A 12,649-nucleotide genomic window follows, 5' to 3' on the forward strand; every position below is an offset into this window, starting at 1 on the left:
CATTCCTGTATGGCTTCTACCCCCACCCTACTTTATTGTCTTAATTTGTTTTTAAGCCAACCGTGCTTCAGTTCTAAAGGCATTACTCGTTATTCACCTCTGTGTATCTCCAGCACTTGGAAGCGATGAGCCGCAGAGAGGGGGATAAGACCAGTGCTGCAAAGGTGGGGAGAAAACAACCTGGATATCTTCATGGTGATGGTTGTTCTTTAAAGAAGTTTTGAAATAGTTGGTATTGTCCCACTTGGTAGTGGAATCATAGGATGTTAGGATATTGTACATTGTACGATGATAAAATGTATACAATAATTCCACAGGATAAACAGAATCTTTGAGGTTTAACAAGAGCGAGTGTAGAGTCCTGCACCTGGGAAGGAACAACTGCACGTATCAGTACAGGCGGGGGGATGACCTGCTGGAGAGGAGCTCTGTGGAAAAGGACCTGGGGATCCTGGTGGACGACAGGTTGACCATGAGCCAGCAGCGTGTCCTTGTGGCCAAGAGGGCCAATGAGATCCTGGCATGCATTAAAAGGAGCATGGGCAGCAGGTCAAGGGAGGTGATCCTCCCCCTCTACTCCACCCTGGCAGGCCTCACCTGGAGTACTGTGTCCAGTTCTGGGCTCCCCAGTACAAAAAAGGCAGGGATCTCTTGGAAAGAGTCCAGCGGAGGGCCACAAGGATGATACGGAGCATGGAGTATCTCTCCTATGAGGAAAGCCTGAGAGACCTGGGTCTGTTCAGCCTTGAGAAGAGAAGACTAAGAGGGGATCTTATCAATGCTTATAAATACCTGAAATGTATTTATACATTTATAAATGTATAAATGTATTCCTACATTTGACAGAGGGATTTGGCCAACCTCTTTTCAGTGGTTTGTGGGGACAGGACAAGGGGCAATGACCACAAAATGGATCACAGGAAGTTCCGCACCAACATGCAAAGGAACTTCTTCATGGTTAGGGTGACGGAGCACTGGAGCAGGCTGCCCAGGGAGGTTGTGGAGTCTCCTTCTCTGGAGATATTCAAGGCCCGTCTGGACACCTACCTGGGCAACCTGCTCTAGGGAACCCGCTTCGGCAGGGGGGTTGGACCCAATGGTCTCTTGAGGTCCCTTCCAACCCCTAAAATTCTGTGATTCCATGATCTTGATTTTCAACTCTGTACCTGAGCCATGTTCTAACTCTAAGATGCAAGTCACCAGGGAGCAAGGCGTCAGGTATGAAGCATGGTCCTCATTCTGCTCCAGTGCTGCAGAACAACTTTTAGAGTTGCCAGACGCTTGCAGTTCTCCCATTTGGAAAACCCACAGTAAAGGCTCCTGTGCTGACACCCTCTGGACCTCCGTGAAGAGAACACGACTGCCAAGAAGCAGAGAGTTTTGTCTATGAAATTTTGATTTTTTAATGGCTGCTGAAATGTCCTATTGAGTTTCTGGAATTCTGTCTAGGAGCTAAACCAGCCCTGACAGTTCACTGACTTTTAGAGCTTCGCCTTCCACACAGCTGTACTGAGAACAGCGCAGTCAGACTGTAGAACCTGATTCATCGTCTTGCCATGATTTCTTACGTAGCATATTCTGTTTTCCAATATGTGACAGTGAGATTTTTGCTGTAATTCACTTCAACATATACTTTTTTTTTCTTTGCACAGTAAGTAGAATCCTAAATCATGCTGGCATGGGAGACAAATGAGAATAATTCTAATTATCTCTGGTGTTTCAAAGTGGAAAATTAAATTTCACTGGTAAATATTTCACTTCAGTGCTTGCCTCTGGACCCTTTCACCCCCTCTATTTTAAAGATTAACCCATGCTTCATATTTTTATTTCTCTCATTTGATGATATACTCAGTATCTTTAACACAATGAAAATCTTTGGCAAACATAAATGGAAGCCTTTGCTGGCTTAATTAGTTCAGCATATTAGCCTGTAATTCCAACAATTAATTCTAGTTCCATCATTATTCTTTTATAAAATCTTTCTTCTTGGATTTGACTGAAAATGGATTTGGAAACAAATGATTATCCCTTTTACATTGTGTTTCAATTTAATAACAACTTAAATTCACTGCCTCTTTCATTCAAGGATCTGAAAATATTTTCCAGATGTCGATGCAAAAAAACTACAAAATACACACTGATGAGGGGATTACTGTTATCTTCTTATAAAGAAACTGAGGCATAGTGAGGCTAATTACTAGGATTATTTTGTTGGACTGATGTCTTCCAAAAACTGGATAAATACTGACGCCAAACAAAAAAATGAGAATGAGTTGGAGCTGTAGTGGAATTTAAAAATCGGTCACATGCAATTGAATAAATCTGTGTGAAATTACTAATTTCCACACCATAAAATTAATTTCAGCAGAAATAATTCCAAGTTGCTAAATATTTGTAGATGTGAGATAAATCCCATGAATGCCTCGAATATACAGACAGTAATATAACTTAAAACTATATCGAAACAGTATTTGAAAAATGAGATGGTCTTAAAAAGGGTCTTAAAAAACAAACAAAAAACAATTTTCAGAACTGTCAGTGTTAAGCTCACTGTTCAGTTTCAATTTGAGGCCCAACACAGTCTTGGTGATGCAGTTAATAACTGCAGAAGTTATTTTTGTTCTCTAGTTGCTTACTTCATTCACTTCACGGAACAGAAAATACCAAAGGAATGGGTAAAAAAAAAAAAAAAAAAAAAAAAAAAAACCCTGCTCCTTTTACTTTTCTTTATTTCTTTGCAGGATCCTTCATGTACATCGTCCAGGGGATGCACTGAAGATAAAATACCATTCATTTTGGAATCCTTTCAACTTGTTCTCCCTCTCCCCTTCCCTTGCCCCACAACTTACCAGATAGGGAAACACTATCAATTCCATCTACAGAAGTGGAATGGAGAAATATTTCAATTACAACGTGAAAAGAATCCATGAACAGGGCAGCCGTTCAAAGCTGTCAAGGCGGTCAGTGGCCCTTCAGCTGTGCTGCATGGGGCAAATCACGGAGCAGACCTCCAGAGGGCCCTCCCTGGCACTTCAGGCTGTGAAAATAGAGTACCTTTCCCCTCCTCCTTTATACTTTTGGAGACAGTGAAGTAGAGGAGTATTCTGTAGAAATTTAATTGAGCATGATGCTGACATAAGTTTTTCCTAGTCTTACATATCCAAAACTTCAGTCTCTGCAAAAACAACCCAAACTACTATGATACATAAAAACCAAAGCATTTTACTTTGCAACCAGTTTTATACTTCTGTGTAATTACTGGAGACATGTTTAAATATGAACTTTCTTCCTTACAAGCAGATTTTAACTAAAGAGTTTAATTTTGTGCTAAAATAAAAATGTTTTCCCCGATATTTCATTTTGAAACCTGCACTGAATGCTTAATCCTGTGTTTCTGAGAGTAGACTCTGCTGCTATGGATACAGTGAGGTCAACTTTTCAGCCCTATTATTTTACTGCACAGTGTTAAAGGAGATGGCAGGAAAACTTTTATTCTTTTTTTTTCCCCAGCAAAAGTATCTTAGAAAGTGTAATGTATTTTAAATGCGTTTCATCAATATTAACATAAGAATTATAACAAGGTTTGGACTGGCAGCACTGAAGAAACACCTTGCCTATACCAGAACTTCGCTTCCATTTTCACTTGATGCTTTAAGAATGTGTTACAAATATTCATTAAGCTACACAAAAGTCCTGTGATAATCCTCAAGGTGATTCCAAAAGAAAAAGAAAGGTTTTATGCTTTTTATGCAGCACAAGAGGAGACTGAATAGCTTTTCTGTAAGAGCTGCAAATTTCTACTTTTTCCTTGAGAAGGAAAAATGAGTAATGTCAATTTTTATCTTTCCTGTTTTTTTGAAGACCTCCAGAACTATAAATTCTTTTAATTGAAAGCCTAATGCTACCAAATAGCTCCTCCAAATTGGCTGTTAGGCAGCAGAGTTAAATAACCATTGTAGCTCAGTTTTAAAATTGTCTCACAAAAATGCCTTCCCTATCAATTACTCAGTTTTTACTTTCTTTTTATCATGGTATCATAGTCCTTCTAATTTTTCTACTATCTACAGCATTACAGAAAAGGCTGGACAAAATAAAAAAATAGCACAACTCTTTAAAAGGCACACAGCACAAATATATCCACTCTTCTCTCTTTTATAAGAAAAAAGAAAAACAGTAGAAAACATAACTCCATTTTTTTTCTTGTTACTGATCCCATTTAAGATATTCACTGTGCTGAATCTTTTACTACCACCCCACAAGAAACTTCACTGGTAGAACAGGTAACCACATTTCTCTGAAAAGCACAAGTGAAAGAGAATCCATAATTTCCAAACAGCCTGAAATATTTTCTCATTTTTTCATGGGACACAGAGAGAGCCTGACTGAAGTGAAAGGTGCTGTGTTTTCAACCCCATTGGTTATTTTGTGCAGAAACTCAGGAATCCTGTTAGTCCTAATTTTTCACTGTTAACATAGCGAGTGACAGGACAAGTCTCTCGGTGCACCTGCCCAAACATCCCTTACTTTTACTGTTTGTTGCAAATACAAGAATTATGGCTATTACCAAATTCTTCTAACTAGTTAAGAATTGCCTTGTGATATGAGCAGAACCAAAAGGCCATGCATCTAACTACACTTTCTTGTTCAGCCTTGTTCAACTAAACTACTTTTTTGTATCAAATTCCCTCTATGGGACAAGCATATTTCCTCAGGTAGCTGTTGATAAGACTAATAAGGGTTTCTTCAGCACTTTAAAATAATATTTACATCACTGACAACATAAATAGAGGTTGTGTTAACATTTTAGAATAATGTCCAAAAATTGTTCTGTATAGTACCATACATGTATAGTACCATTACTCTGATTTTTTAAACTGGCTATTTTGAACCAATGCTTTCAAATTCTGGAGACATCTGAATGACTGTTTTCACTCTCAACAATCTGTAATGTGTTTGGCAAAAGATAAAGAAGTATGAAATGCTAGTTTCCAAACATAAGTGTAAAAGAACAAATCCAGTGATGATTTTACAGATAATATCTTCTCAATAAGAATGCACTTTTAATACAACTAATTCCTAAAAACATATTTTAATTTTTAAATAATTGAAAATTACCTAAAAATGAAAATGATAAAACACATTAGAAGCCAAATCACGGTGTGATTAATGATTTTTTTTCACTAACAGCAGAACTGAAGTCTAAATCTACAATACTCAGCAAGTGATTAAGTTATTTCAAAATTGGAATTTAGTGAAAAAGAGAAATGATCCAACGGAAAAGGCTTTCTTCAGTTATTGTACATCCATTGGCAGCACTGGCAGGATCAAACATATCTTCCAAAGTTGATATTGATTGCAAAGTAACATCAAATGGGATCTGACAAGAAGGGAAAGAAAAAAAAAAAAAAAAAAAAAAAAAAAGAAAGAAAGAAAGAAAGAAAAAGAAAAAGAAAAAACTTTGTTAAGTGTATAATTACCAAAACCTACATATATAAAATATTCAAATATCTCATATTGAAGCCAGATTTCTGACCTACAACCAAAGTGTAAATTAGAAGTGCTAATTGCCTCAATATAAATTTGTGATTAATGACATCTGTTCCTTGAAACTAGAAGAATGAGATTAAGGGGAAGAAATTTCTGTGAACAGTCTAGCTCACAAAGTTCCTCCTAATCATTTGTAGATAAAATGAAGATGTCAGAAAAGAGTAGCAATAATGATTAGTAATTTGGAAAGTTTTTCCTAAAATGAGAAGTTGAAAGACTTGAGCTAGTTGTAGAAGGTGAAACAGTGGGCTAAATAGTGGGATAAATTGTTTTTTATGTCCATTGGACATGGAGAAGAGCTATTTAGCTGATTTTGCAACTAATACGCTTTAGCTATTACGAAAAACCAACTGTAGGAAAATAAGCACTGGAAGAGGCTATCTAGGGAGGTTAATTTTTAATGCAATTATTTTATTGAGAAATTTACTTTTAACATTTAAAATTTGAACTCCCGAGCATAATACTTTATTATCTCTCTCAAGAGCAGAGCTGTTCATTAAATGGCTTTAAAAATAAACTGGTAAATCAATTTTTATTCTTAAAGCATTCTTAACATTCTTAAACAGTCAAAGAATGTTAGATGAATAATTCAATGAAAAGACACATTTTCGCCTTAGAAATATAACTCCATGCTGAAGCAAAAGCGCTAGAAGACACATGAACAGAAAAAAGAGAATCAAAGAAGAGAAACTGGAAACATGACAGGAGTTAAAGTATGACAGCTGAGAGAATGAGAAAACAAATACCACAAATTAGAACTGACTTTGTCCAATTAATTCACAAGAAGATCAGCAACAAAAAAGTGTATGGCAGGGAAAAAAATGGTGTGAAACTACATATAAGCAATGTATTTGCCGCCTTTTCCTGTGTGTTTGAAAACAAAGGGAATATACTGTTCTCCATAATACATAATCCCATGCTGAGGTTTCTAGCTCTCAGAGAAGACTGGGTAATGCACACATGCAACTTATTTGAAAGTTTGGAAATACTATGTAGAAATATTCTGTAAACAATTAAATGCTAAGCTGGCTTTAGGGAAGAGTGAAGATTTCTCATCACCTTGAAGGATTAGACTTCACTCATTCAGCCAACTCTGCCATATCTAATAAGATGTAGTCTGAAGCCTCTGCTTGAAACTTTGTGGTGAAAAGTCCATTGGTTCACCTGCTGAAACATTTTAGTTTCTTGTGGCAGTATGGCAGAATAAAACAGAGCAGATGACATCATATTCTTACTGGAGAGATACTGTTAAATCTTGCTCTCTCACTTTCATTGTAGACCCTCAAAAAGAAGCAGACCAAGTGAAGGGGGATTCATGAGAATTTAAAACAGGCCCAGGAGGCCCATAGAATTCTAAGGAAGTTTGGCCATACCTTTCCCTAGGTATTTGTCACAAATCTACCATGGAAGATATTTCAGTGGGACCATAGAAAGTATAGCTTTGCAGAATAAATATGTATGTATGCATTGATAGAGCTGGACTATCAAGATATGAAGGTCTGGGAGTCACTTGGGAGAGACCTTCAGGATGGATAAAAGGAGTGGCAACAATGGTGCAATGTATATAAAAGGGAAACAGAAAATATGTAGGTAACAGCCTGCAGGATGCACAGGACAGCATTACAGATTCTCTATTCAGTAACAGACCATTAGCTAAACTGTTCCCAGATAGAACTAGGGATTCCCTTTTGGTAAAGAAGAGCTACCTGACTAGAAAAGGGTACGGTTGATGCCCATTATCACTTTATTGTGAACAATTATAGGCAAGATAGTTATGGGGGAGTCATATGTTATGGATTCAAAGCTCTTCCTTGGAGTTCCTTAAGCCCTGGCAGCACTGCTCCTGATCCTCCTAGCATGCCTGAGAACACTGAGTAATACTGCTGCCTGCTATGGGCCAGTTCCCATAGTCTCCTCTGGGATACTGACTACAAATAAATACCAATAGGAATACAACAGCATGGACAAAAAAAATGGCATACTATCTGTGAGGCAGAGAAAGCTAAAGAAAATAGAAGGAAATCCTGAATAGCTGCAAAAATAACAGGCATGGAAGAAAATTGAATTTGGCAACTGCATCATGGAAATACAATGGAACAGTAAATTCCATCTAAACAATGATCAGAGAATGGTGGATAAACCAGATAAATCCATTGTGAGTGAGATTTATTTTTAATGCATATTTATTTGTATAAAAAGGTGATTCTAACAATGAAGATATCCACAGCTGGTAATCATGAACATTTATATTTAAAAAAAATAAAAAGTAAAAAAGCCCAGAAATGTATGAGAAAAAGATTGAAAGGTACAAGATACTTAGTAGTAAAATCCATGTTTCAGCCTAACTGAACAATTGTTTTATTTTAGAAAACACATTTTTACTATTGATGAGAATAGCATACCTCAGTCAATGGTGAGGACAGGTCTGGAACAGAGAGCAGAGCTTTGACTTCAGATAAACACCTTTTAGCCATTTCCTAATGATATAAAACAAGAGAAAACCAATGCTGTACTATGTCTCATCCGATAAGCTAACAGATGGTTTAGCTTTACAAAATTGTTCAGAACCACCACGTTTTAACTTATTCTAGTTAAATTCAGGGGAAAATACATTTTATTCTGCAACAAAAATAGTTGTGTTTGCTGTACAATACAAGTGCCCAAACCTTGCAGTTTCTACTGAGGAGAAATTGCCCCTGGCTCAGGTATTAAATCCAATGAGCATACTTTTGCCACATGTTTACTGAAAATATTATAAACAAACATTCTGACAAGATGGTATTTATACATATCTAATGCATGGCATGTTAATCTTATTACTATTCTAAACATTGGTTTTCCAATTACTGACATACAGTAATGAAAGTTTGAGCAAAAACCTTCAGGTAATCAGAAATATCCAGTAAAGGACAGCTCTGTCTAGCCTCCTGTAAACACTGTATGCTGTGATTGGCCAAAACATCATTTGTTCTCCAAGCTGGTCAAAATACAGCTTTGTAATAATGGCACAGTGCACAATTGTCACTGTTTCACAGCATCCATCAGACCAAATGACAGCCTCTACATCATTAATCATTTCATATAATAGATATAAAGAGAATCCTGTCACATGATAAATGTCTCCCACTTTGAAAATAAACGTCTATTTTGCCTTGGCATTTATCAAGTAGCAGTTATGCTGTGGCAACATTCTATTCCATTGACATTATCTCAAAGAAACCACATGGAAAATTCTGAAATTACCTCTTTTGTGTATGTATGTCAGGGGAGTTATTTGGTTGTGGACCATATTCAGCCTTGCTAATAACAAAAAAAAAAAAAAAAAAAAAAAAGACGAAGGTGGAATAGAGAAAATGAAAATAAATTCACTGCCAGTTTTACTCAGCTCTCAGTAGTGTTATTAGAAGGTTCTTATTTCGGAAACCATCACTGCCCATTTTGCATTGAAGATGTGTAACTGATTTTTTAAAAAGCACTTTTGGGTTGATCTCTCTGCTAATTTAACACCGTGCCAAGCATTTTCAGATGTAGATTGCTATAAATTAGGCATTTCAGATTTATGTACCTGAAGATGTGGCCTTTATTTTCAAGGGGGAGTTTGAACAAGCCTGGTATTTTCTGTAAAGCATCAAGCAATATGTAAGGAGAAGGAAAAGTTAAATATTAAATGAAAAGTGAAAATATCTCAACATTTCTTGAAAGGGGTGAGGCAAGTTTAATCTTCTGTGTCTGCCTTCCAAGTTACCTGTCATTTATTTCCCCAAAATAGACATCTTAAATAAAACTGTCAGACATATTTAAGAGCAAAACTGTTCTCACTTACTTCTGTTTTTTCATCAAGATGCACTTTTGCAATATTAATTTCAGCATTCTCTGAAGGAATTATTTTCAGGTTTTCATTTTGTTCAAGAAAACTTGTAGGTTCTGAAGCTGAAGATAAGGTTTCTGAACTTTGCATCAACGTTTCAACTTGATGTTTCAGATTAGATAATTTCTCCCTTAAAGAAATAACTCTGAAAGACAAGATTTTATTACATATTGATTACGTTCTAGATTTTCTTTAATTTCAAGACTGATCTCATTATTGTACCAAAAGAAAAAAAAATCCATTAAAAATGTGTAAATATGGAATGTTTAAGCTTTTTGCATTAAATGATAAGAAGCAACATTTTAAGTAAGCCTCTCTAAGAAAAAAAAACTCATTCAACCAGCACAAGGTGGGCTGACAAGCTGGGTAGCAGAGGCTGCACTTATGTTTGACCTTTAGTCCTTTCCATCTACCTGCTCAGCAATTCAAAAAATTTTGGTTTAGATTAATGACAAGGAATAGGTCATGAAAAATCCCATCAGATGTAAAAAGAAGGGCTGAGTCTGGGGCTACAACAAATTCTTGCAGGCTCAGAGTTGTATGGGAAGGAAGGAGTACCTAATCCAGTGAGAGAATGGAAGAGTGCTAGCATTTTCTTGTGTTGCTATACCAAAGTAATGCAATTAGCATATGTTATTCATTTCTTTAAGAAACAAAACTAAAAGACTAGTGTACTGAAAAGACATAATTTTGGATGGGTTTGATGCTGTGTGCAACGTCTTACAGATTTTAAAGTGAAAAGTCTGAAAAGCTAAAAAGAATGCATTTAAAGACTTTCATATGGCATGAAATAACAGGACAAAGTCAGTGATTACTTACCTAGCCAATGGAACCCATAAGTGACCTGAAAACACAGACATTGAACTGAAAATCTTGATGTTGCTAATCTTGATAGGCTTGGTATTATAAGCATAAAGCAGCAAAACCTGTAGAAGAGATGGAATAGGTAAGCTATACTGTGAAAGGGTACAGAAGACCTAAAGTATTTCAGTGATACTGGATTATATTACTATCAAATTCAGAGTACTGGTAAAGACTAAGATAATTGACTTTCAGAAAAAAAAGTAGAGTATGGTCTCTTATGAATTTGTACTATACTCAGTTTTTATGGCTGTTAAAGCACTTATTTACAGTTATTTTCTTTCAAAGTATATGAATTATTTCAGTGATATCATTTATATGGGTTTGAAAATGAGTTGTACCCTATAGACCCACCATCAAAATCCCAATCTAGCTCTAATCCCAGTCAATCAATCACACTTAGGTTCAAGTTGAAAGTTCCTACTTCAAGTAGGCTGAACAGAGACCTTTTAATGAATTTCCAAAAGGCAATTATTTATACTTCCAATATGACCTTGTGCATGGCTGTCATCATACTATATTTAAATACACGAACTGCACATAACTCACCATTCTAACAGAGTGGTATCAGTATCTGAGCACAAGACGATGAACTAGAATGTTCTCATCTTTCACAGAATTAATTTTCTTGTATGACTGAAAATATGCTTCCCAGTAGTGGCTGATTATTTTGACTATATGGAGAGTGTCAAGAATATGGCATACATATGTCAGTTGTTTTCAAGAGTTGTCTCCAGATCTCTACTGGTCTGTAAGGCCTTAAAGTAACTTTTAAAACTATATCGAGAAGTGCATTCTTTGCACTAACTTCACATTGCTTCTATTAGCTCGCTAATAGAGATGAGAAGGATCTAGCAAAAACTTTGATGTGCTAAGCCAAAATGTTTAGAGACCATGAAACCCTATTGCAGTATCAGAAATTGTATCTACACTCAGTTCCGTTGTTTAAAAACAACACAATTTCCATCTCCCAGTCTCTCACTTCCACACAACCCTCCAGTCCATCTCACCTTTCATTTTTAATCTGATTTCTTAGGGAAATGAGGTTCAAGAAATCCCAATTTCTTTGTATATGAACACCTCTCCTTTCTGACAGCCTGCTACCAAGTGATGCTGTTTGAATATCTGCAACCTTCAACCAAATTTAAGTGTAGAGTCTTAAAGACTTAAAAGTCTTGCAAAAGACAAGCAAACATTATGGTCTGGAGGCTCTACATGACCTCCAAAGTCTTTCGTTAACCTGCTATCAAATGACTGTCTGGGCATTATGTTTGTCCTGTGTAGCAGTTTTGTGTTGTAATAAATGCATAGCTCTGGGCTGTCCTGCTTGCCAACTGGACAGTTGTTCTGTCATGACCAAATATTCACTAGAAATGAGACTTAATTTATTCCAATACTTAATAACTGCTTTGGTGTAGCTATACCTTAGTCTCTGTATTGCTTGATGGCTTTGCCAGAGAAGGATTGTACCACTGAATGTTAATTTCCTCATTTGAAGCATTTGCTGCTCTGCTCTCTGATCGAGCAGTCTGATGGTCTGCTTCTGTGGTGACAGAAACTGGAGAAGCTATTCTCACACTTGGCATCTTTGGTAAAATTCCAGAAGTTTCAAGAGACATCTGAAACACACACACACAAATTAAATTGTATTTTACTAGTGTAACATGTTTGTAATAACCTAATGTCTATTAATATTATTGTAACTTTGAGTCCTGTGCAAATATATGCTTATTTAGATAAATGGGTAATTATTTAAAGGTGTCCATCTTAACAAGTCAAGGTTTTTCAAAATTCACATAAAGAGATATTTCTAAAGGTAATACAAAGAACCTCTAGGCTGACTTAGAGACATCTACAATAACAGTGATTATTATATTTGACTTGTAATCCTCATGGTATTATCCTTTTTGCTAGAAGATATTATTTGACATGCTGACCATACGAAAATTATTGATGGAAAAGTCATTTGGCTGCTATACGTACTGATAACTAAAATAGAAATGCCAGACTAAAGTTTTATTTATGTTTAAATATTCTTTTTGTTCATTTTCAGGGTGTCTCTGTGGCGCAATTGGTGAGCGCATTCGGCTGTTAACTGAAAGGTTGGTGGTTCGAGCCCACCCAGGGACGGGGCATCACATTTTGAAAGGAAGTTGTGGGGAGCTGGGGATTGGCCTCTTCTTGCAGGTAACTAGCAATAGGACAAGAGGGAATGGCCTCAAGTTGTGGCAGGGTAGGTTCAGGTTGTAAATTAGAAGGAATTTCTTCTCAAAAAGAGTGATTAGGCATTGGAATGCCCAGGGAGGTGGTGGAGTCACTGTTCCTGGGGGTGTTTAAAGGTTCAACATGGTGCTTAGGGACATGGTTTAGTGG

The 12,649-nt window shown here is 36.5% G+C and overlaps 1 protein-coding gene and 1 non-coding gene across 2 annotated transcripts in view; one reads left to right on the plus strand and one right to left on the minus strand.

Annotated features, from left to right (window-relative positions):
* Positions 1 to 5,248: 5,248 nt before the first annotated feature.
* CFAP54 (cilia and flagella associated protein 54) overlaps positions 5,249 to 12,649 on the minus strand; it is a 108,701-nt gene continuing 101,300 nt past the window's right edge. The window contains 5 exon segments of the mRNA XM_032207690.1: positions 5,249 to 5,377; positions 7,950 to 8,024; positions 9,371 to 9,560; positions 10,235 to 10,341; positions 11,701 to 11,895. Coding sequence (XP_032063581.1) covers positions 5,249 to 5,377; positions 7,950 to 8,024; positions 9,371 to 9,560; positions 10,235 to 10,341; positions 11,701 to 11,895 — 696 coding nt within the window.
* TRNAN-GUU lies at positions 12,333 to 12,406 on the plus strand. The gene has a single exon. It is a non-coding gene; the product is annotated as a tRNA-Asn (tRNA).

Source organism: Aythya fuligula, chromosome 1 (assembly GCF_009819795.1).
Source record: "Aythya fuligula isolate bAytFul2 chromosome 1, bAytFul2.pri, whole genome shotgun sequence".
Classification (NCBI taxonomy): Eukaryota; Metazoa; Chordata; class Aves; order Anseriformes; family Anatidae; genus Aythya; species Aythya fuligula.